We start from the raw sequence: 25,099 nt of genomic DNA, 5'->3' as shown, positions 1-25,099 counted from the left end.
ATCACCATTTTTTCCCAGCCATTACTACAAACTGGGGGTAAGTGACATATAAAAAATTACATTTTTTTAGAGTATTCCTTTAACTTATTTTGGCCATTTGCTTTAGAGTCAAATTGCCACCACAGAGATTAAACAAGCACTTAATGAATTAATGTCATAATCAAATGAAATTCCTAAAGAAATCAGAAATAAAATTATATAAAATTGGAAAGGGCTAAGATCAGATTCTCAAACTCTTCAGTGCCACCAAACTGCAGTAAATTGTTGTTACTTGACAACAAACATGCAGCCTAAGTGATGACGATCAATAAAAAGGAAGTGATGTTTCATCAATACCTGAGATACACTCAAATGCTGCCAAATATTCAGAATGGATTCCGTGCATCTGGAATATATGCTGTAGTGCTGGGCTCAGTTTTTTCTATTTAGGGTCATCTTGCAAAGTCCATTTACCACCATCTCATCTTCATTTAAAAATGAAAGATGTGTGTGAGGTTAATTGAGAACTCTAACTTGGCACTGTGTTAGTATGTACATGTGTTCAAGTGGGCCTTGGAAGGGATTGGCACCCAGGTCATGGCTGGCTTCTTCCTTGAGCTCAATGCTGCCTGCCCCCTGTGACCTTGGATTGGATTAAGCCCTTTTTATAATGTTACGCTAATGCGATGCCTGGGTTGTCTATAGCTGTCATTACCTCCTTCAACCCTGGTCATCGATAGTCATAGGCACAAATGGATGAGGGTGAATGAGGAGATATCACAACAGAGTTAGGTTAAAAAATGATTAGTTGTTTTATTTGAAACAATCTAAATAATGCACAAAAAGTACAGTGCAATGCATTATAAATAAATAATCCATAATTAAGCAGTGTCTTTGTGAAGGTTAAAACCCAAATAAATAAATAATCCATTAAACTAGGTTAAAAATCCAAGGTTAAAACAGAGTCAGGACCCATCCATGCAAACACATCTAGAGCCTCAGTGCATCCTTCCAAGTCCATGTCTGTCTCCTCTGCTCACCCTTTTACAGCCTGCTTAGCAAAAAGAGATGTCCTCAATCAAGCACAGTTGACCATCTGCCTGGTGTACCGGTCGCCAAGCCCTGCTGCCTTCCCCCAATTCCATCTCTGGTTCTTTTTTTTTTTTTTTTTTATTAATTTTATTGTAATCATTCCATACAAATTGATCAATTTTTACAAAAAATATGATTGAGAACAAGTCGCCCCCCACCCCTGAGAGAGATAGCATGGCCAACGGAGTAAAACTTAAGGCTTGTAAACATACCTGAATTGATGAGTTTAATAGGCTAATAGAGATGAATGGAGAAGAGAAAGAAATGTGGAGATAATTGCTTCCTCGGTGCTTTAAGAGCTTATTCTAAAATATGATTGATTAGATCCTGCCATATTTTGAAAAAAAATCTGTACAGATCCTCTAACTGAGAATTTGATTTTTTCCAATTTTAAATAGTATATAACATCAGTTACCCACTGACTTAAAAGAGGAGAGTTTGGATTCTTCCAGTTTAGCAAAATAAGTCTGCGTGCCAACAGTGTAGTGAATGCAATCACAGTTTGTTTGTCCTTCTCCACTTTAAACCCATCTGGAAGAACCCCAAACGTAGCTGTTAATGGGTTAGGAGGGATTGTGACAATGAGACACAATGCCATCTCTCAGTGTTCATGGGATATCCCAGGAGTGGTTGGTCGCTCCTCCACCCTGGGGATTCAGCAGGAGTGACCCAACCTCCAAAGTGCCACTGTCCCAAATGGGGCATTATCCCCGGTTGCTGGCCCATTCTCCACAACACCAGCTCTGCCACACTCATACCACTCTTCTTTTCTTTTTACTTATTTTTTCTTTTTTGTCTAACTGAGGCTCTTTTATACTTGAGTGGGCGTAGGTGCCTTAATTATGATCTCCAGAGCGTTAAAGAGGAAACCAGCTACGCTAATTCACACATGGCTACACCAAACCCCCAAGACCGAATGCATTTGTTTAACTAAAAACCTGCTCACTGTCATGGACCCTAACACACATCATCACAGCTACTTATAGTAATGAAAGCTATACCTACTAGTAGTTGTGGAAAGTAATGACTTACATTTACTTTCATTAATGTGCTTTAACTAGATTATGCAAAGAATTGCACATTGCAGTATTTTAAAATGGAAATACATTTACTCTTTAAAAAAGATGCATTAATTTAGGAATGATCCTGCTTCATTACAATTTCAATGCCGGTCATTACAAAGTACAATTAATTGGCTATGTTAAAAATCAGTGTTCACAATGGGCAGTTATCATAAACTACATGCAAAGATTTTTGCAATCGTATGCCATCATCTGGAAGCATGAATTATTTTAGTAAACATCATAATGGTAAAGCAGTTTTCTCATTTTCTGTACTCAGTAAGCGGATACATCTCAGCATATTGTGGTATAACAGTCCCAACCTCAAGGCCTGAAGGGACTTTATGTTTCTGCTGCACATAGAGACACCTGTGCAATGGAAGATGCAGTAGAAAGTTCTCGGTGTAGAAAAAGGATGGTACTGCACATCACTGGTCACATTTAGAAGAGCTGCTCAGTCTCAAGGACAGTAGACACAATACAGGTCCATTAAGCGGTGTAAACTGCATCCTAAAAAGTGCCACACTGAGAACTGAGAACTAATGTCAGGTTGCCTTTTGTGGTACAAGAGACATCTAAGAAATGGATGACAAAAAAGATTTAGAAAAAAACTCTTTTGACGTTCTTCTATATTCGTCTGTACACATATTTCAGCTGAGCAACAACTCCAAAATAGAAGTAGCCCTGCTAATCTCCCCATAACATCTAAAACATCTGCCTACACTTGTTTTTCTTCCTTTATCGGTATTCATCAATTTAAAGATGTGTGCCACAATCACAAGAGACTGTCGACCTTGTTGAGAGGTTTACTTACCTCGGCAATGACATTCATGTCTCTGGTGACTCTTCCTATGAAGTCAGTAGACGGATTGGGAGAGCATGGAAGGTCATGAGGTCACTGGAAAGGGGTGTGTGGTGTTCCCGATATCTGTGCAAAAGGATGAAGGTCCAAGTCTTTAGTGTCCTGGTGATTCATGTCTTGCTATATGTTTGCGAGACATGGACGCTATCCAGTGACCTGAGATGAAGTCTGGACTCCTTTGGTATTGTTTCTCTCTGGAAAATCCTTGGGTACCGTTGGTTTGACTTTGTGTCGAATGAGCGGTTGCTCATGGAGTCCCGAATAAAACACATTACCTGCATTGTGAGGGAGCGTCAGTTACGGCACTACGGCCATGTGGTGCATTTCCCCGAGGCTGATTCAGCTCGCAAGATCCTCCTTGTTGGGGACCCGAGTGGCTGGACCAGGCCAAGGGGCCGCCCACGTAACACTTGGCTGCAGCAGATAGAGAGTCATTTCTGGAGGGTGGGACTGGACCGCGTGTCTGCCTGGGGGGTTGCCAAGTGGGATCCCAAGTTGTTTCGTTGTTTAGTGGGTGCAGCAATGCACTGTACGGCCGCATACTCTCCAACTTGGCTTGACTTGACTTTTGAAGGACAGTGCCAACTGGTTGTTTAGAGCAAGTGAAACCCCAGAACAGACCGATGCCACACTAGCAGACAAACGAAGCACAGCTTAAAATGACTTACCCATGCGACGCTGAGTGCATCTTCTAGTACTTTATAGTGACTACAGCCTACATCTTCTGCTGATATTTACCGGTGATTTGGATTACTGGCTTGCCATGCATTTGTTGTTATGATGTCATTTTTTGCATGGGTAAGTATTTGAAAAATGCAGGTTGCTTCAGTGTAGTGTACAAGCTGAGATGAGCGTGTTCAGCATCGTTTTAATAGCAATCTAGATAGTACAGAAGCCTTATAATTGATTTCAAATTGTATTCATTATAGTACACTTCAGTTATAGTGCTTCAGTTATAGCGGTTTCATACGGGGTGGCAACCCCAAACCTTTATCTGTCTCTTGTCTCTCTTTTACAATATACATATTTTATATATCAATATATACATCTTTTAATTTGCTATGCATATTCTATTTTCCACAGCATGGATATTTCAAAATATTTACCAATTAACTTATTTTCCTAAAGTAACTAAACTGTACTTTTACTTGTGTAATTTTGACTGAGCTGACGTCTTAACTTTTCCTTGAGCAGTTTCCGTGTAAAGACATTTTCACTTTCACATAAGTAACTGCAACAATACTTCTATTTTTAGGACTTCATCCACTTGTGCCCACTTGTTTGCCTCATTAGGTTGAGTTCTCTCTCATGTCCTTTCTTTTAAATAAACACACCTTTTATTAGAGATCTATGGACTCCTTGTCAGCATTGCAAATGTGTAGAAATGGCACATGGGTGTCCTCTCCGATTGCACAATGCACAAAAACAGTTAAAAGGCATAATACATTATAAGGAAATGTTATCAGAAACTGTAGAACAGAAATCAAGAGTGGTTCAGCGTAAACTCCACAATGCCCTATTATGACGCTATCTGCAGTAGCCTGTGGCATTGTGGTCACAGCAGTAGAGAGTGTAGAGGGCCGAGCAGGCAGGGGATTTCCTGGATTAACCGGCTAATCCTGCTCACTCTGTTTTGCGTATTTAGTATCCTCATAGGCATCAAAAAAGTGAATCAAGAACTTTTGTTTAGATTTAGCTTCAAATGTTTATTTGTACAGTATATGAAGACACTTGTGACGGTTCTATGCTCCCCTTCCCACCCACTCAGGTCTGCTAGTGAACAGTGTCTGGTGATGCCAACTTTGCATTGCATTAAATCTCACATGCCCACCTCCCTCCCAACTGTTGGCAACCTCAGTGTGTTATATAAGCATTTTAGAAACGTTTTGTGTATTTCTGTCTGATTTGCTAGTGGCTTTGATAGGTTCTCGTAACTAATAAAAGATGAACGCGTTTTGTGTTCTGTTTGGTTGTAAGCTCTTCACTTCCGATGGTCAATTTTGTGACCTTGTCCTGTAACACTTGTTCCTAAACAGTTCCCCAGACTGAAATTTACTCGATCATGTTGACCTCGTTGGTAAGTCACTTTTATTAAAAACATCTATTAAGTGAAGAAATGTAAATGTAATATAAGATACTCACATGAAGAGGCTGATGACAAATAAACAAAAAAGAACTCTTACAACGAGGACCGTCAGCCTTTGGTAGACAGAACAAACTTCATGGAGATTTTAAGAAATTATGGAAAGTGATACTGGACTCTGCTGAGAAATATTTAGCAAGACCCTTGATCATTTCTTCCCATTTGTAAAGTTAAAACTACTGTCATGCAGCTATACAAGACACTTAGAAGAATATCACTGATGCAGTTATTTTAGAAACCATGACTTCATTATTTAGGTTTTTTTCGCTTTGAAAGGTAGTAAAAGTTAAACAAATGTCAAACATCGAGCTAACTTTACCTCAGTTTTAAACCTGGAACTTATCCAGACAACTCCAAGTGCTGGTCTATGTCAGGGCACACTCATTCACATACTCACAGAGGTTCTACTTAGGCACGCCAGTAAGCACAGCATACCCACCTTTGAAGTATATGAGGAAACAGCCATACCTGGTGGCAAAACAAGAGTGCACGGGACAAAAGCACACCGTAACAAATGTCCTCAGGAAAAATGTGTGCAGTGACAAATGCACTCGCATTCAAGGTAATGTCTTCTCTGCCAGAACACTTACAAAATAGTTTTTCCAGCTGCGCAGCTTCTGGGTTTTCTTTTTTCCATTTTTTCCCATTTCAGGCAGTCGCTGTGAAGAAAAGTGCAGGAATTTAATTCATGGGACGCATATAAAAAGGTTTGAAAGAGCTGTGACAGGCCCGGCCGGGACGCACCATTCAGTATATGTTCCGGGGGAGCAGCTATGGGCATCTCACTACCTCCCCCGGGACGCTTGGTGGCAGCCTCCCTGGCTGACGATGGTGCTTCAGTTGCCCGCAGGGTTTCTTGGGAGATGGAGTTCTCCACAACCCTATGGGGAGCTGGGGTGGCCGCCAAAGGGTGCTGCATGGAGCCAGGAACTCACCTGGACATCTCTACAGCCCTACCCGGAGGTGCAATTAGCCACAGGTTATCAAGCACCTGGAGCACTTCCGGGTGGGCTATAAAAAAGACCAGGATCCACCACTCAGGACCCAGAATCAGGAGGAAGAGGACGAGGTTGCCTGGGAGGAGTGGTGGTGGTGCCAAGGTGGAGAGAAAAGAGTGTTTGTGTTGTATTAAGTGCTTATGGGACTGTGTTGTGGCTGGAGGGATTACGGGGAAGATGTGCCCTCCAGCTGGAGAAAAATATAAAGACTGTTTATTTTTACACGTGCCTCTGCGTAAGTCTGTGCCGGGTCGGGCGCTATATAGCACCTTTCACAGAGCGGACCTTGTGATGACATGTCTGCTACCTTTAAAGAGCTTGATGCTTACCGTCCAGAGCTATAGGTGTCCAAATCAAGATATGTCCAGCTTAATAGCAACCAAAGGCCCTGCTTTTAGACTTTTTGAGAGGCATCGCATATAATGCAATGCTATAAATTGTACTGTCCAGTTACACTTTAATTTAAATGGTTTTGTTTTTTCCATTTTTTCCTCACCTTCCTCTATATGATTTTATTTTTCTTTTGTGTTTTTATTACTTTTATACAAAAATAATCTTATTGGCAAAATAACAACTTTCAAGAGGCTTATATATCATAAGTGAAATAAAATGTATATGTTTTTACATCTGTGGTGGGCTGGTGCCCTGCCCGGGGTTTGTTTCCTGCCTTGCGCCCTGGGTTGGCTGGGATTGGCTCCAGCAGACCCCCGTTAGGATATAGCGGGTTGGGTAATGGACGGATGGATGGATGTTATTACATATGCAAGCATAGGGGACACCTTAAGAGCTCTGCTGAGGTTAGAAATGCCACCCTGGGACAAGAGGTGGCGCTAACACTTTGTCCCTTTTTGTCCACAACCCCAAGGTGCACGTGGGAGAAGATGCCCAGTCCACACAGACTCCTGAATTAAACCCTTATGGGAGCGAATGTATCTATTTAGTAAAACGGCCAGAAGAAGGCCATCATTTGGAACCAAATGCCCTACGAGGCAGAACTCCATAGGAAAGCCTTAGCTCGAGGAGAGTAGCATTTACTGTGGCAACAAAGCCATTCCACCTCGTGTGTTTACACAATTTAATTTCAAAGTACTTTTGCTGTTTATTAAACTGAGATCACCTGGTTGGTGTCCCAACCATTATCTTGGTGTCTGCTACGATTCAGTGGTCATTCACAATATTCAATGTAGCAGCCCCTTGAGGGTGGGAGACACAGAGGAATGGCGTAGCACCCAAGCAATGCTGGTGGTAGCTGTTCCTTAAAAGGACCTTTGGTTATACAGCAGCTATCCTCAGGAATGGCTTCCACACCATTGTTCCTATTGTGTGACTCTGTTCCTATCTTCAAGCCAGCCTCACACTACTCTACCACATCCACCACCAACGCCAATTGGTAGTCTCCCGGTGCCTGCATGGAGCCCAAGGCACTGTCCCTCTCACGCCATAAGTTAACAAGCTGATCTAAACCAGAATCCATTTAGAGACTCCCAAGAACCTCACACCAAGGCCAGTGGATGTTGGTAGAGGAGGAGTGCCACATAAGTACTTCTGTTCAGGAATTGCTTCCATCAATCTCTTGCAAAAGCTGTCACCTCAGACGATGTTACACTACAATACAGTATGTGTAATGGAGAAATTATTACTAACAGGGTTTACTGTAAGTGTGTAAATATATTTGAAAGCATTTGTCACTACGTGTTTTCCTCAGAACATTTTGGTCCACTCTGGGTGCACCCAGAGAAAAAAAAGGCCACAACTAAGGTAAAGTTATTCATTATAAAGCAGCTATCAGTTGCCAATAAACATTTTATTAGCTATTAGCTGACAAATACATACAAACTGTGTGCAGGCTGCAACCATGCTGGCACTTGAACCTTGGAGTTCTGAGGCAGAAGTTTCTGCCTGATTTATAATTGTAAGCTTGGACAGATGAGCTTAATAGACTCAGGTGCCAAGACATGGCTTTACATTTACGTGAATTACACTGCCAAGAACAAGCTACATTGTGAAACTCCATCCTGTCTCCTTGTACAGCTGCCACATGGTGAGCAACAACTCCATCAATAGGCAGACACAATGCGTATTGTTCAGCATGTTCACGTTCACTGAGGTTGCATACTGTGCATAGCACAGCTCCTGGTGATACCACCAAATTCATAATATTCAGCTCTCTCTTAAGTAACAATTTGGTAAAAATTTGAGTCTTCAAGCAAACTGCTGATTTTGTCTTTTTTTTATTGGCAAATCACCTCACTTGCTACAAGCACTTTGCAGCTTCGCTGATCGATGTGCGCTCAGTGATATCTAAGAAGAAAGCCGGCTTGTGACAGCTTGGTGACAGACCTGTGATATGATCATGTGTTGTTCAAGTCAGGTTAGAGCGAGATGCTCAGATGTTGTAGTCATCCATTAAACCATCCATTTAGGAAGTCACTGAGCACTGGAGAGATTCCAAAGGACTGGAAAATGGCAAATATCATCCTATTATATTAAAAGGTTGACAGGGCAGATCCAAGCAACTATAGGCCAGTAAGCTTAACAAGCATCACAGGAAAATTAATGGAAGGAATTATTAAGGATAAGATTGAGCAACACATGGCAAGGACAGGAGTTATTCTGAACAGTCAGCATGGGTTCAGAAGAGGGAGGTCAAGTTTTACTAACATGCTGGAAATCTATGAGGAGCCAACAAAAGGATACGATCAAAGTGGAACTTATGATATTATTTATCTGGACTTTCAGAAAGCATTTGATAAGGTGCCACATGAGAGGTTGGGCATCAAGTTAAAAGAAGTGGGAGTTCAGGGTGATGTTTTTAGATGGGTGCAGAATTGGCTCAGACACAGGAAGCAGAGGGTGATGGTGCGAGGAACCTCATCAGAACTGGCTGATGTTAAGAGTGGTGTTCCACAGGGGTCAGTGCTAGGGCCGCTGCTATTTTTAATATATATAAATGATTTAGATAGGAAAATAAGTAACAAGCTGGTTAAGTTTGCAGATGATACCAAGATAGGTGGATTAGCAGATAATTTGGAACCCATTATATCATTACAGGGCGGCACGGTGGCGCAGTGGTAGCGCTGCTGCCTCGCAGTTAGGAGATCCGGGTTCGCTTCCCGGGTCCTCCCTGCATGGAGTTTGCATGTTCTCCCCGTGTCTGCGTGGGTTTCCTCCGGGCGCTCCAGTTTCCTCCCACAATCCAAAGACATGCAGGTTAGGTGGATTAGCGATTCTAAATTGTGACCAAATGTGTGTGCTTGGTGGGTGTGTCCTGCGGTGGGTTGGCACCCTGCCCAGGATTGGTTCCTGCCTTGTGCCCTGTGTTGGCTGACCCCCGTGACCCTGTATTCGGATTCAGCGGGTTAGGAAATGGATGGATGGATAGATATCATTACAGAAGGACTTGGATAGCATACAGAATTGGGCAGATTTGTGGCAGATGAAATTTAATGTCAGTAAATGTAAAGTATTACACATAGGAAGTAAAAATGTTAGGTTTGAATACACAATGGGCGGTCGGAAAATCGAGAGTTCACCTTATGAGAAGGATTTAGGAGTCATAGTGGACTCCAAGCTATCAACTTCCCAACAGTGTTCAGAAGCCATTAAGAAGGCTAACAGAATGTTAGGTTATATAGCACGATCTGTGGAGTACAAGTCCAAGGAGGTTATGCTCAACCTTTATAATGCACTGGTGAGGCCTCATCTTGAGTACTGTGTGCAGTTTTGGTCTCCAGGCTACAAAAAGGACATAGCAGCACTAGAGAAGGTCCAGAGAAGAGCGACTAGGCTGATTCTAGGGCTAAAGGGGTTGAATTATGAGGAAAGATTAAAAGAGCTGAGCCCTTTACAGTTTAAGCAAAAGAAGATTAAGAGGTGACATGATTGAAGTGTTTAAAATTCTGAAGGGAATTAGTACAGTGGATCGAGACTTGTATTTTAAAATGAGCTCATCAAGAACACGGGGACACAGTTGGAAACTTGTTAAGGGTAAATTTCGCACAAACATTAGGAAGTTTTTCTTTACACAAAGAACGATAGACACTTGGAATAAGCTACCAAGTAGTGTGGTAGACAGTAAGACGTTAGGGACTTTCAAAACTCGACTTGATGTTTTCTTGGAGGAAACAAGTGGATAGGACTGGCGAGCTTTGTTGGGCTGAATGGCCTGTTCTCGTCTAGAGTGTTCTTCTGTTCAAACAAGGAAGCTTTACAGTTGGTGAGGCTCTTAAGGAATGATCAGAAGTGTATAGCCCGTGTGCTGCCATGTCCATCAGAACGCTTCTGACTATGATGCCCACTTCCATCCTTTATGGCAGCGCTAAGCAAAATGAGAGGCCTAAGAGGAAGTTACCATTCACCTCCCATATCACAAAGCCCACGTTCAATGTTTTTCTTGTTTTACAAATCCATAGTGAATATTGCAGAGCTACGGACATCTTGAAAACTGCTGCCATGCATTCACACGCATTAAAGAGACAGAGGATCCTCAAAGCTCATTTTTATCACGTATAAGCTGAAATTGAAAGCAGCCAAGCGTTTCTTTTCAGTCCGCTGGGAACGAGTTGGGTTTCCCTTTTATTTAAATGATATCTGCTGAGCGGAGGCAAAAACATTAAGCGTAAACAAAATGAATGGCGCATCCTCTTCGTTTTGTACAAATGGTTGTCTTGGAAGCCAGAACACTGCTAGCAACGTCTGTTTTAATTACGTTCTGTGTGCTGCTCCTTCCCGGTGATTACTGTAATCATTCTGGCGGAGTAGCAGATGGTTAAAAAATATATACATAAAAAAAAAAAGTGAAATCTGCTACTGGTAATTGTGGAGTGCGAGGACATCCTCCGAATCTCAGGGCTGCTAAATAAGGAGCCGATACCAGTTCTGTTGCCAAAAAGGTTATCAAGGTGGAAAAGTTGTTCATCAGTAAAAATAACATCTGGGATTTATTGGGGCTGAAATTCATGATGTGGTGGGATGTAAAAACAGGAATCCCACACGTGCCAATAGCCCTCCTGAATGTAAAATGGCAGAGGAAGAGCTGCTTGTCACAGGCAGACAAAGGACATACACCTTGTGAAATACGCCCGGACACCATCAGACTGAGGCCACATTTTTATCAAAAGCACACGTTTATTCACAGTTCTTTACTTTGCACAACACACAATGCCCCTGCACCAAACACTCCACTAACACGGGCCTCTTCCCCAATGTCCTTGGACCGCCTTTCCTCTCTCCAGAGGAGCTTCGTCCTGCTCCCACTCCCGACTCTAGCTCCCAGACTGTAGGAAGGCGGCCTCTTTTACGTTCACCCGGACGTGCTCCAGGTGCTCGGTGATGTTCTTCCGGCAGCACTTCCTGGTGTGGCGGAAGTGCTGCTCTTGCACTCCGGGCGTCCCTGGAAGGCTCTTCCTCCATCTTCCCGGGTGTGGCGGAGGTGAATGTTTCCTGGGCTCTCTGAGGCTCGGGGTACTCCCTGGCGGTGGCCACAGGTCCCAATGGGCTTCAGCCTCCTTACTTCTCTCCCGTGGTCCTCTCCAGACCCTGGGCGGTTATCCCCTCGTGGCCCGGAGAACGTATATGCCACCTCCCGGTCCTTCCAGGCGTCCCAGCTGGGTCTGTCCTCCAGCCTCCTGTGACGACCTCTGATATTACAAATAACATTGACTGTGGCTGTAATATCACATATTCTGAAGACACACTCGCTGACTTAGCAGTGTCATTCAACTCATTTAATAAGAAACAAGTCCGTGAGCTCTCAAGAGGTTAGAAGAGAAGTCCAAAGAAAAGCTGGGGTGCCAACCCGCCCACCCTGTCTAATAATAAAACAACAAAAAACAGAACTTTGCAGCCAAATAAACAGGCGTTTGATGGCACGAGCACAGAAAACCAAAGTTTACGAATCGCATCCACTGAGGCTGTCTGCTCAGGGTCTATCTGTAGACCTCTGTCCTGCAGGGGGCTCGGGTCAAGACTGAGACATTTCCTTTCGGGAATGGCCACCTTTCCATGGTTTGGACCAGAAAGGGTGGGTTATCTTGGAACAATGAGGGCAGGGTCACAAGACCTCAGGGGCCGTCTTCTCGGAGCAGCAGAGGGAAAAGACAAGACTGTTAGTGACAGCGCCCCCTCTCATCCTGGAGTGGCATCGCATACCTGAACTGTGCCCATAACATCATCCACAGACATGCATGTGTGACAATATATAGATGTCTGTAAATAAAGTGCATGGATTTACATAACATATGTATATTACACTGTATATATAATAGACGCTTCAGTCTGATGTACAGTAAACTCAGAAAGTATTGAAACCCCTTGATTTTCTGCACACTTTATTGTGCTGTAGGTTTTATTTTAAATTTGCCCCTTCCTTCCACTAGTGAATCTTGAGGTCATTTCTTTCATCAGGACTCTAAAATCAGGTGACATCTGGCATGAAGTGGCTTTAAACCGCCTGCCTGCCTGGTTCACTAAGGCTCTCCCAGTTCTTCTTTCTTCCTGTTGTTTGCAGCGGGCCCCTCTTACACAGTATGTCTCAGTTGCTAAGCTGCTCTAATTATCTAACTGCCATCGCTCTACGCTCACAACCTATAATTGAAGACATGTTTTCAGAATAGTTTGCAAATTTATTTCAAATCAAAATCTGAAATCTTTCATTCCTGTAAGTATTCAGACCCTTTATTCAGTATTTTGTAGAAGCCCTTTTGGAAGCAATTACATCTTTGAGTCTTCTTGGGTAGTCTGTTCTATTCTTGCTGGCAAATCAGCCATCTTCAGGTCTCTTCAGAGATGTTCTATAGAGTTCAAGTCCGGCCACTCAAGGACAGTCAGAGACTTGTCCCAAAGTCACTCCAGTGTTGTGCTGGCATCTTGAAGGATGAACCGTCATTCCAGTTTGAGGTTGTATGCACTCTGCAGCAGCATTTTTTCTCAAGGACTCTTCTGCATTTGGCTACATTATTCCTTCCTTCAATTCTGTCCAGTCTCCCTGCCCCTGCTACTGAGAATCATAATGCTGTCAACACCATAGTTCACTGCAGGGATCGTATTAGGCAGATGATGGACAGTGCCTGGTCTTCACCAGACATAGTACTTGAAGTTCAATTTCTGTCTCATCAGACAAAAGTATTTTATCCTTATGCTCTCAGAGTCCTTTAAAGACCGTCATATACTCAAGCCACTTGACCGTAAATTCCTGATTCATGAAGTTCTCCCATTTTAGCAGAGGACATCAGAAATTCTGATAGAGTGACCAGTGGGTTTCTTGGTCACCTCCCTGACCAAGACCATTCTTGTTTGGTTACTCAGTTTGACCAGACAGTGAACTCTAGAAAGTGATCTGGTGGTTCCAAACCTCTTCCATTACACGATTATCAAGGCCACTGTGGTCCTCAGTGCACTCAAAGCTTTACAAATGTTTTTATACCCTAACCCTGATCGGTGCCTCCCCATAATTTGATCATGGTGGTCTACAGAGAGTTCATTGAACTTCCTGGCTTGTTGTTTATCAAGTAGTTTATCTTGTAGTTTGAATTGTGGGACCTCATATACACAGGGATGTACCTTTCTAAGTGATGTCCTCTTAACTCACTTTGCCACAGGTGGACTCCAATGAAGTTCTAGACACATCTCAAGGAGAATTAAAGCAAATAGGATGGACCTGAGCACATTTGGGATGCCATGGAAATGGGTCTGAATACTTAAAGGAATGAAGGTCTGCAGTTTTTCATTTTAATATATTTGCAGATCTTTCTGACTTTGTCATTACGGATTACTGATTGTAGAGTGATGGCAAAAATGTGAAATGTATCCATTTTAAAATGAAGTAAGTCTCCAACATAATAAAATGTGCAGAAAGTTAATCCATTGTAGACACGTACGGTCTTACTGATTATTTACATTATACTCCGATTACATCTGACACTAAATCTGAGAAAGGTCAACAGCAGTGTGACGTAAGCAGATTCACAATAAATGCTGAAAATTGTGAATGGGTACAGAAATGATGAGCAGTACCATTAGGAGGAGGACTGCATCTTAAGCGGTGTGTCATGGAGCGGACCACTAGGAGAGTTTATGGAGAGAAGCAGAGGTCAGCACCGTGTGACAGCTCCGAGGAAGACGTTTTTCCTGAGATGGACGTCCAGGCCTCCAGGTATGCTCCTCCAACATGTCTGTGATGGTACTGGGGACAGCATCTCATGGTTGGAATGGGTGATGTCCCAAGTAATGTGTTTTTGAAAGTTATCCTGTGTGGCTGGTAGTTGAGAGGCAGTAATGTGTTCGGCAGTATTCCTTACCTGTTATAGGGCTTTTTGACCGGACATTGAGCAGCTGCTGAAGCACACTGTACACAGTTTGTCAGTTTGCTCTCGATCAAGCATCTAGAAAAGTTGATGAGGATTTGCTATTGTTAACACTTCTCATAACCTGTGTGTGTGTAGGGGAGTATTACTCTGAAATTTCATGTGCTTATACCCGGTGTGACATTTGCAGTCTGGTCACTTGTCCGTACCATGACCTCTAACTGCTGCCTCTGATAACTCATTGACCATCAGAGTACAACCTTTTATTATAATATAAAATTCTCAATATGTAAACATTTGTATTACTGTACTTATGGTGAATACCCCGAACAGGACCAAGGTGCCTTTTCAGCCCTAAAGGAGATCCCACCGTATTCAAAACTACGTTAGCCATGTTGGTGTGTGAACTGTGCTTTCTAGCCAATCCATCTTCTTCTTGTACTGCAGTTGAAGAACAGGAGATCACAGAGGGCTTCATCATGTATTCCACACCACCACAGTGACTAGATGCAGACTGCTGGTTAATTGCTCTCGGTAGAATGAAAAGAGGTTATTAGCAATTGTGCACTTTGTTCATTATTACTGTCACAAAGAGCACACAAAGACATCAAGAAGGTTTGTGGCAGCCACCCATATATTATGTCCTGGCTGCAAAAGGTTAAGTTTTAGAGAAGGTCTTCACAGTTCAGAGTCCAAAACAGAACTGATTCTCGACAGTAAAGATGGTGTCTTTACTTGCCTGAACCGGAAGAGACATCATCAGAGGCGCCAAAACCATGCACGATTTCCTAAGAATGTCTGCAAGGGATTGGGTGAGTGCACCCCGCCACACCCTTATTACAATTATTCAGGTCCTTTAGTTGTTTCCTACTTGCACATGTGTGACACTACACATTAGTGGTGGTTGAAGTGGCTCCCCACGTCGTCGTGAGAAAAGAGCTACATACGTAAATGTAAAGAATTCTTACCGCTTCTAAACTGCTTTATTAGTTAGATGGTATTGACCTTCTTGTGGGAAGTCACATCAGTATAATTTTTAGCCACTCAGGTTTGAGATTATCAGTAGCCGTACACCACTTCTGTTCCCGTAGCCCTTCCTCTGCAGGGTTTGACGTGCTGTGCCTTAGTAGATGTACTTCTGCTCACCACAGCTATAAAGACCTGCTATGGAAGTAGCTGGTCTTCCTGTTGGTTTGAATGAGTACGGTATTAGGAACATCATACTAATACTGTGTTTGACCCCCTTTCGCCTTCAGAACTGCCTTAATTCTACGTGGCATTGATTCAACAAGGTGCTGAAAGCATTCTTTAGAAATGTTGGCCCATATTGATAGGATAGCATCTTGCAGTTGATGGAGATTTGTGGGATGCACATCCAGGGCACGAAGCTCCCGTTCCACCACATCCCAAAGATGCTCTATTGGGTTGAGATCTGGTGACTGTGGGGGCCATTTTAATACAGTGAACTCATTGTCATGTTCAAGAAACCAATTTGAAATGATTCGAACTTTGTGACATGGTGCATTATCCAGCTGGAAGTAGCCATCAGAGGATGGTTACATGGTGGTCATGAAGAGATGGACATGGTCAGAAACAATGCTCAGGTAGCCTGTGGCATTTAAATGATGCCCAATTGGCACTAAGGGGCCTAAAGTGTGCCAAGAAAACATCCCCCACACCACCACCACCAGCCTGCACAGTGGTAACAAGTCATGATGGATCCATGTTCTCATTCTGTTTACACTAAATTCTGACTCTACCATTTGAATGTCTCAACAGAAATCGAGACTCATCAGACCAGGCAACATTTTTCCAGTCTTCAACTGTCCAATTTTGGTGAGCTTGTGCAAATTGTAGCCTCTTTTTCCTAATTGTAGTGGAGATGAGTGGTACTCGGTGGGGTCTTCTGCTGTTGTAGCCCATCCGCCTCAAGGTTGTGCGTGTTGTGGCTTCACAAATGCTTTGCTGCATACCACGGCTGTAACTAGTGGTTATTTCAGTCAAAGTTGCTCTTCTATCAGTTTGAATCAGTCGGCCCATTCTCCTCTGACCTCTAGCATCAACAAGGCATTTTCGCTCACAGGACTGCCGCATACTGGACGTTTTTCCCTTTTCACACCATTCTTTGTAAACCCTAGAAATGGTTGTGCGTGAAAATCCCAGTAACTGAGCAGATTGTGAAATACTCTGACCGGCCCGTCTGGCACCAACAACCATGCCACGCTCAAAATTGCTTAAATCACCTCTCTTTCCCATTCTAAAATTCAGTTTGGAGTTCAGGAAATTGTCTTGACCAGGACCACACCCCTAAATGCATTGAAGCAACTGCCATGTGATTGGTTGATTAGATAATTGCATTAATGAGAAATTGAACAGGTGTTCCTAATAATCCTTTACGTGAGTGTCTCTCTCTCTCTCTCTCTCTCTCTATATCTATCTATCTATCTATCTCTACACACACACAAATTTTTTATGCTTCAAGCTCTGAAACGCAATCTGATTTAGGTGGTTACCCACCAGGTAACGCTTGCATTTGGTCGGCCAGTCAGCAAACATCCACCACATTCTCTCAGTTGCGAGGAGCAGCTCACAGATATGTGATATAGTATCTGGCAAATAACACAAAAGAGTACACAACCCGTATTTAGCCCTTATTGTCAGGTGTACACACCTTCTTCTGCCCTTACGGGATTGAACTTTGGACACCAGCATCTTAGGGGAAGCCTCTGATGTGCCACGGTGGCAGTTCACTTACTTGACAGGGTGAAGATTGGAGTAATACATGCATGGTTAAGGCCCGAAGAGTGAGTACACCTAGCATTACCCAGGAGACCTGAGTAAAGCTGGAACAGAATAGAACTTTCTAATGTTACTTGTTATCTTTTGGTTAATAAAAGCTTTACCAAGGTAATGCTAGGTTCATTCAATTTCTGGTTTTACCGGTTATACATCGTATATTATTTATATATGTGTATGACACACGCACACGGGTGTCTGGTCCTTGAAAAAGAAAACAAGGTTCTTATGCCCAGTGCTTGTAGTGGAACCAAATTACTGTCAGTACTCGGTTCATGGAAAAACACTGAACAGTCAATCGAAGAGCAGGGGTCTCCCACCATGATACTTCCAGTGGCCCGGGCACAGGTATTCACTTGTATACAAAGAAACATTGCTGGTACTTGATGCAGAATGTTGAAGAGGTGTCGGTCTGGTACTGCATACCCCACTTCAACCACTGCATGCACCTCTCAAGAAACACAGGCCACCAGGCCACTCTGTCAAGGCTGCCACCACTTTTGTTGAGCCACTCAGTCAGTTTATGCAATGTCCTTCACTAAATGCTGGCATGGCTATTTTCTTGACCAACCTGTTGCCTGGCCATACCGCTTACTTGCCATGCAAGACAATTCAAAACCCAAAAACGTGGCACTGGAAACCCACACCTCCAATTCCCAGGTGGTGTATGACGTTCTGCTGCATTCGCCATGAATGACTTGAGTTTGCGTTAAAAACAATCAGCTGGCCAGTGCAATGTGGTTCCTGTTAGCAACGTTGCACTGCTGTTCTTTCATCAGCCATGGTGTGTGCCTGCTCCACTGTTTGCTGTGAGGTCCCGAGACCCAATTACATTGGCAATGTATAGGGGTGCGTATCATGTCATAAAATCATGGTTTAAGACGCAGTAATTCTTTAGTTTTTGTTTGACAGGCAACCCGTAGCATTTTTTTGTTACCTATATATGTGCGATTTCTCTGACTAGCTGCCTTTATTAATCAAAATGCCCTTACTTTGAAATTGGCCTTGTGTAAGAGGCTGGCATTGAGCATTCAGAACTGATCTGACCTTGCTTGACAAAGTCCTGAAAATGCAAGTAATGAAATCAATTCATCTGCAGATAATTACATTTAAATAAATGTCTCACGCTCATGATTGGTTGCATTTTGTAATCCCAATGTCATAACCAAGAACCTCCCGACACTGTGGATCTCGTATTGCACTAGACAGAAAGGCCATTAATTATATTCCCAGGGGCAATCATTGCCTGCAAAATGCATTGGCTTCTTTCTGGAACAACTGCCCAGATGTACATGATAACGGCTATTACTGCAAAGTGCTACAGAATAATCCAAATCCACCCCCCCCTCCCCGTGACCTGAATCAGGCTGCTGCCGATTATTTGTGTCGCGCTGGCTCAGGCGCTGCTAAATGAGGAGCTCTAGAGCTGTGCCAGTTTCTGCCACAAGAGAAACAAAGATAGAACTGGAGAATTATTTTGCAAATACTCAGGAGCGGTTAGGCCTCGCAGTAAAACCTTCACCATAACACTAGGAGTTAACACTTATTTTTTTTTTCCACTCTCCATAATGCAGCACCCTGCAGGAAAAGGAGGGTAAACAGCATGAAGGTTATTCCAAACATGAATATTTGCATACATACACTTCATGTCACTCATCATAGCTTATTCAAAGAAACAAATAAGCCAAAAACTCGAGAAAAGCAATTCAAGTCAGTATTAAGTGTTCAAAATTCACCTTACCTTTAAGGCCTAAATTAAAAAAAAAAAAACAAATCCTGTATTTGTGATTTCATTTTGTTTCTAATGGAGGACTCCCGTGTGCAAAGGACTCAGTGGCACTGCTCATTCATTAACTGCACACTGAAGTCTGTTTAGAATCATCGATGCCCTTTGATTTCAAATTAGGAATCAATTAGCCAAGCTAGTTAACTTTTGCAAGGTGAAAGAAAATGGTAACAAAACAAAAGGAACTCGGAGCAGAGCAAAACAACTCCTTTACAGATCAATAGTCCAACTGTACAAGTGCTGGTGAGCTTCAATTCTGGGGCATACTCCATTTTGGGACCTCAAACTCTACTTTTATAGCTAATAATGCCGTTTTCTATGTTACATATAAGACAGTCAAGGTTAGCAGCAGAATTTCAAAGGAAGCAATGACCCTTTTCCAGCTTTGTCATTGAAAGTGTCGATACTGTGTGGTAGGTTGAGCAGCAGCAACAGACTGGCGTGTGCAGCATTTAAAAATGACAAGGTGCCCAAACCCCCAGTGGATTTACTATACTTGCTCAGTTGAAAATAAAAAGCCTCAGAGAAGGCATTCAAGCCACTGCACTTAAGCCTACCGAGGCTCTGATCTATTAAATGCACAACTAGAAGGCTTCAATAGGATTTGCTCACAAGCTGTGAAGAGCATCTTGACCTTTAAGTCTCTTACACAGGACGTTTGTTCTTTTATTTGCTAGGTTTGTTTAGCTTTGGTTGTTGAGGGATTGCTGGGAAACGATCATTAGTATTGTACACATTTCTATATGAGCCTCACAAACAATCATGCTCCATGCAACTGGTGTAATGTCAAGTAAAACAAACAGAGGGAGATAACACAATGTGCAACAGTCCTCCCAACCTTTTATTTACAAAAAAATTAGCATGTGGCATTACTGTAGACATCTATACCGAGAGAGCAACTACAAAACTTCATTAAAATAATAATTAATAAAAAAAAAAAAACTTTCACAGAAGCAGACAATGAAGAGTTTGGAGATACAGCCCTGAAACGGCAGTCCTTCGGTGGCTAAAACTTGAATTCCTTGTACTTTTTGGCTCCTCCACGGATATCCTGTGGTTGTGCTTTTCTTTTCTTTTGCTGGAGAGAAACACAAACACACACACAAAAAAAAAACAAAAAAAAAACAGCAGTTAAGACTTCTCCTTGTGATAAATTCACCTCTTTGATGCTCCTTTTATCCCTCCGACAAAAATGAAAGCCTGAATTGTAATCTTATTTACTGCTTTGATGTTTAAAGTACGCAAAAAATGCTTTTATTGAATACAAAAAACTTTTATAATCCTCGCAATGATGTTCAATTGTCAGGAAAGCACTGCATTTTCTCCAGTGGCAGAATGTAATCCTATCTGAGCATTTTCATTTCAGGAAGCTTACAAACGTTCATGTATACAGCTCTATTTCCTATATCAATGCACCCCTTGCATGCTATTTCAAAGTAAATATTAGGTACTATTAGTATTACTATTGTTACTATTAAACAAGAGTCATCTTTTGAGGTTTTACTAACACCAAATTCAGTTATAATTACATGTCAATCAATTTACTCATCTATTTCTTATTGTCTTACAATGTCAATACAGGTCAGAGAGGTGGTAGAATATTTTGTTATGCTTTTGAAATGAAACAAATCACTTGCACTTAAATTATTTCTTATTGCAAACAAGCAGTGTACCAATATACCTAATGAACGGTCTTAAGAGAAAGGAATTTGATTTCCTACTTAAAACCCAAAGCCTTGTGTTACCTTCTGTTTGGCAGCATGCTCGGCCACCATGTCACTGAAGTCTTCCTTCTCCACCTGGGCCTGCTGTTCCCGGACATGCTCCTCATACTTCTGTGTCATTGCCATTGGGTCGAGCTCAAGTTCTTCAGGTGCCAGTGCCACTTCTACCCCTTGAGGCTCCTGTCCACCGCCACCCTTTCGACCACTCATTGCCATTGCCTGCAAGATCCAGAGAATACACAATTAAGAACCAAATGAATATTTCACGTACTTCTAAATACGCACAACAGAATGTACAAATACATGATTGTTAGAATTTTAAGAGTCAGTATGTTTATGAACATAAGACTAATTATGAGACCAAAAAAACTGATAAAGGAAGAAGCGGATAGTTTAAATAAATTTGGATAGCTCTGCAAACAAGCACAGATAGTTTTAATGTCCTCCTTCTCTGCGGGCCTGAACTTACTTCAGCTTATTCTAAGGGCATGGAAGAAATGAACTTGAAGGCAGGGTAGGAGAGAAGGCAGTGGACAACCACAAATAATATTAAAGTGACAGAACCAAGAGCACTATGAGAAAATGGATACCTGCAACCTGGCTTCAAAATTGACACTACAAGGAGTGATTTTAACTAAGGGCAACTTTAAAGACACAAATTAAGTGTAATAGCCTAAGCAGCATATTAAATTCATCACAGGTTTTATGTGACATTACACAAATTGAAAATACTGTTCACTACGAATGGAATTTGACAAGCTTACAGCAGACACATCATAGATGTGAGTCGACGCCATCATAGCAGCACCCATTGTAGCAGGCCTCTTCTCAGGAAGCACTGTGAATAACTGTGGTGTTTCATTCCTAAATAAAGAAAAAAAAAGAAAAGAAATCAACATTAAATTTCACTCTCCAATGGTTAAATCACAGTTTAGCACACAATGGACTTTATATCCTCCTGTTAAAAACCTTCACCATTCACTTTCTTTAAAGTACCAACTGGAGGGCAGTCTTCATCTTACCACTTGGCACGAGAGTTCAATTGTTCTGAATTAGTAACATGCCTAACACTCTGAAACACCATGATGTGCAAAAGTCTAAGCTGTTGTTTTTCATGTCATAAAAATGGGAGGCAACTCTTACCTCATTTACTGAAACACTACTTCTACATTGGCTTTTGTCCATTTTTGAAAATTGTATTAAATTGTGCTAATTAATAAGACTGAACCACCACCATCCTAACTGTTGTCCTCCACAACGTCAAACTAATGAGATATGTGACAACTATTCCATAACATTCTGCCTTTAAGAGGCACCTATAGCAAGAACATTATGTTTTGTGAGGTGTAAGGATAATGTTAATTCTCTGCCATTAAAATTTTGTAAACACCCACCCATCCATGGCCTCTTCAATTTTCTTCTTTCGCAGTTCAATCAACTCTGGTGTCTCCATGCCTGCTGGAACTGAAGAGAATCCACCTGGTGTGATAAGTCCACTGTAAAGAACAAAATTAAGATAAGGTAAGTTGTTTAAGAGTACTTCAGCATTCAAAACTATACTCTTTAGTCAATGTTTTTAATGACTTAAATGATTACATGTGCTATAGCTTTCTGCTGAAATGTAAAATACCAACAAAACACAGCAGCTCCAGGACTGGATGGAGTAAAGGTTAGATGGTCAAATATAGCACTTCTCTCATTTGTGTTTAACAACTAGTGCCAAGTTTACTCGAACAAGCTCAAGTAGAATTACAATAGGCTAAAAATAATTTCTCAGAGTCAAAGCATAATGGTGCACTGTGCAGCTTGGATTAGGTTAGCAGAAGATTAGTTATGTTACCTCATAAAACAAGGAAAAATAGGCTTCTAAATGAAAACTTTAAAGAACTGGGGAGCTGTTGAATACCTTGTAAGATTAGTGACGCAGAAGCCTCTTAACAAATTTTCCTTTAAGCAAATGTTACACAATATAAAAGAAAACTTTCATATAATATCAAATGAATCTGGTATTAATTGTTTCAATAACAACTTAAATTTGTGTTGGTCTTGGAAAACCCCACAAAAATTAGCATAAAAATTTAAATTAAGATAACGATTTGACTAAGGAAGTAATATGAGAAACCAGATGATCCATGACATGCACTTAACTTGGGGTGGACACATGAGGCTTCAAATAATGAGTTTGTAATTAGGATAGAAAAAGTATTATAGTGTTTAGAACACCTCAGTTTGTTCACTTTTTATGGAAATTCACATCGTTTAATGTCTTAATGTTTCATGGAAAATAAAAATAAGTCAAGGAATCATTAAGTGGACAAAATTTTATTCAAATTTTGGATTTATCAAAGCAGTCACTTTTTGTTGATTTAACAGCCAAGCTGTGGTTTTGATTCAGAAAGCCAGTCACTCTGTGCAAGTCACCAACTCTGCCTCCAGCAAAAGAACCCCAGACCAGCACACCTCCTTCTCAATGTTTGATAGTTGGCATCACACACTGAGGAGCCCGTCCTTTCACAAACCTGATGGCATACAAACACCCTGCATGATGAACCAAAGATTTCAAATTTTGATTCATCTGCCCATAAGACTTTCAGTCTGCAGTAGTCACAGCAGGTATTTCAAGGCCCTATTTTGTCCTTTAAGGAATGGCTTTCTTAGTGCCACTCTCCCTGTCAAACCTGCAGCACAAAGTCTCCTCTTCACAGTAGACACCGAGACCTGCTTTGTCAACCACTGTTGTGCTGTGAGGTGCCTATCACTGGTGACCCTCAGAAACTTGTCTTCTGATTGGGTTGTAACTTTGGGTCTGCTGGATCCCTTCCTATCAGAGTTACTTCCAGTTTTCAATTGCCTGTGGAGGACACCTTTGTGTGGGACACCAACACTCACTCACTGACACCGATTTATTTATTTTTTGCAGTTTCTCTAAATGAAAGGTGTTCATTTCTAAATAATGTTTTGTCTCATTTCATTTGTTAATTGTCATTTTCTTGCCATTACAATACAATACAGTTTATTTTTGTATAGCCCAAAATCACACAGGAAGTGCTGCAATGGGCTTTAACAGGCCCTGCCTCTTGACAGCCCCCCAGCCGTGACTCTCGAAGAAGACAAGGAAAAACTCCCAAAAAACCTTGTAGGGAAAATGGAAGAAACCTTGGGAAAGGCAGTTCAAAGAGAGACACCTTTCCAGGCAGGTTGGGCGTGCAGTGGGTGTCAAAAGCATAGTACAGCATAATAAAGATTTTAGAAGTATGGAGCAGAACAGTAGATGATATCACAAGAGAAGATTTGGATATTTTTAGAGTCCTGGAGACCTCATCCATCAAGCTGCCTCCCCATCTGGCCATTCCACGACTGAAACGTTGCTCGGCCAGCCAATCCGATGAAAGGACCCCCATTATCACTGGAATCTTGTCCAAGTAGAACTTCATATGGTGTAGTAACGCAGTCTGTTTCAACTCTGCTTTAAGACAGACTGAGGTGTTTATAAGTAATCAACAGAAGTTGGGACACCAGTGCAAACTGCTACAACTTGCAAAGCTTAATTTACTTTAATTGCTGCAGAACATCTGTAAGATGTGACCTATTAGTTGTTCCCTGAAGAAGGCCCACTTGTAATATTATGAAATGTCCTTTTCAGTTTTTGCTACCCAAAACTTTAAATTTAAACCTATGGCAGTTTACTGCTTACCTTTTCACAACTTTAGGTTATTCACTGCATTTTAACAGATTAAATTTGAAGAAAAAACTGAGGTGCTGGAAAACTTTTGACCAGAAGTGCATTAACCAGCGGTCAGTCAGAGGAATCCATTCTTCATGAACAATTAAAAACAAACAAGGTCTGCCCACATTGGGTGTCCAAAATGTGCCCTCCTGAAATACAGCATCACTGCACCCAGTGTTCCAAGGAGATTACATTCAAATGTTTCAGAATCCAGGTAGCAACTGAAAATATGCAAACATGGAGATTTTCAAGCAACAAAAAATTCAAAGTCTAAGTACGTGCTTGCAAGGTAATGTGGCACTGAGGGTTGGGGACAGTCTGTATTGATCACATGCCTCAAAAGACCCATAATGTGTTGATTTGGTTTGGTATTTGTGGCAGGTAATCAAAGAAAAACAACAAGGAAGTCTGTGACCATAACAAGTGCATTAGTGCTCACAACGATTAGGGTAAAAACCTGATTATTTTTTTTTTTGTTTCTATTGATGTTCGACTCAAAACTTTGATCACCGTTCTTATATACAAGTATGATCACCAGTCTTTTCCAAACCTACAATATTAGGAAACTCCGTTAGTTCCTCAGATATTTTTGTCTATGGTGTCTGTTGAACCTTAGGCACAGCTGTAA

At 41.7% G+C, this 25,099-nt stretch overlaps 1 protein-coding gene across 2 annotated transcripts in view; it reads right to left on the bottom strand.

The window, feature by feature from the left end:
* Positions 1-19,840: 19,840 nt before the first annotated feature.
* sf3b2 (splicing factor 3b, subunit 2) overlaps positions 19,841-25,099 on the bottom strand; it is a 51,544-nt gene continuing 46,285 nt past the window's right edge. For both annotated transcript variants that reach the window (XM_039769145.1, XM_039769144.1), the window contains 4 exons: positions 22,139-22,240; positions 21,509-21,608; positions 20,766-20,963; positions 19,841-20,098 (listed from right to left, as the gene is read on the bottom strand). In XM_039769145.1, coding sequence (XP_039625079.1) covers positions 20,027-20,098; positions 20,766-20,963; positions 21,509-21,608; positions 22,139-22,240 — 472 coding nt within the window. In that variant the 3' untranslated portion in view covers positions 19,841-20,026. The remainder of the gene's footprint in view (positions 20,099-20,765; positions 20,964-21,508; positions 21,609-22,138; positions 22,241-25,099) is intronic.

The sequence above is a fragment of the Polypterus senegalus genome, chromosome 11, assembly GCF_016835505.1.
Source record: "Polypterus senegalus isolate Bchr_013 chromosome 11, ASM1683550v1, whole genome shotgun sequence".
NCBI lineage: Eukaryota > Metazoa > Chordata > Cladistia > Polypteriformes > Polypteridae > Polypterus > Polypterus senegalus.
This window is presented reverse-complemented; position numbering and strand designations above follow the sequence as displayed.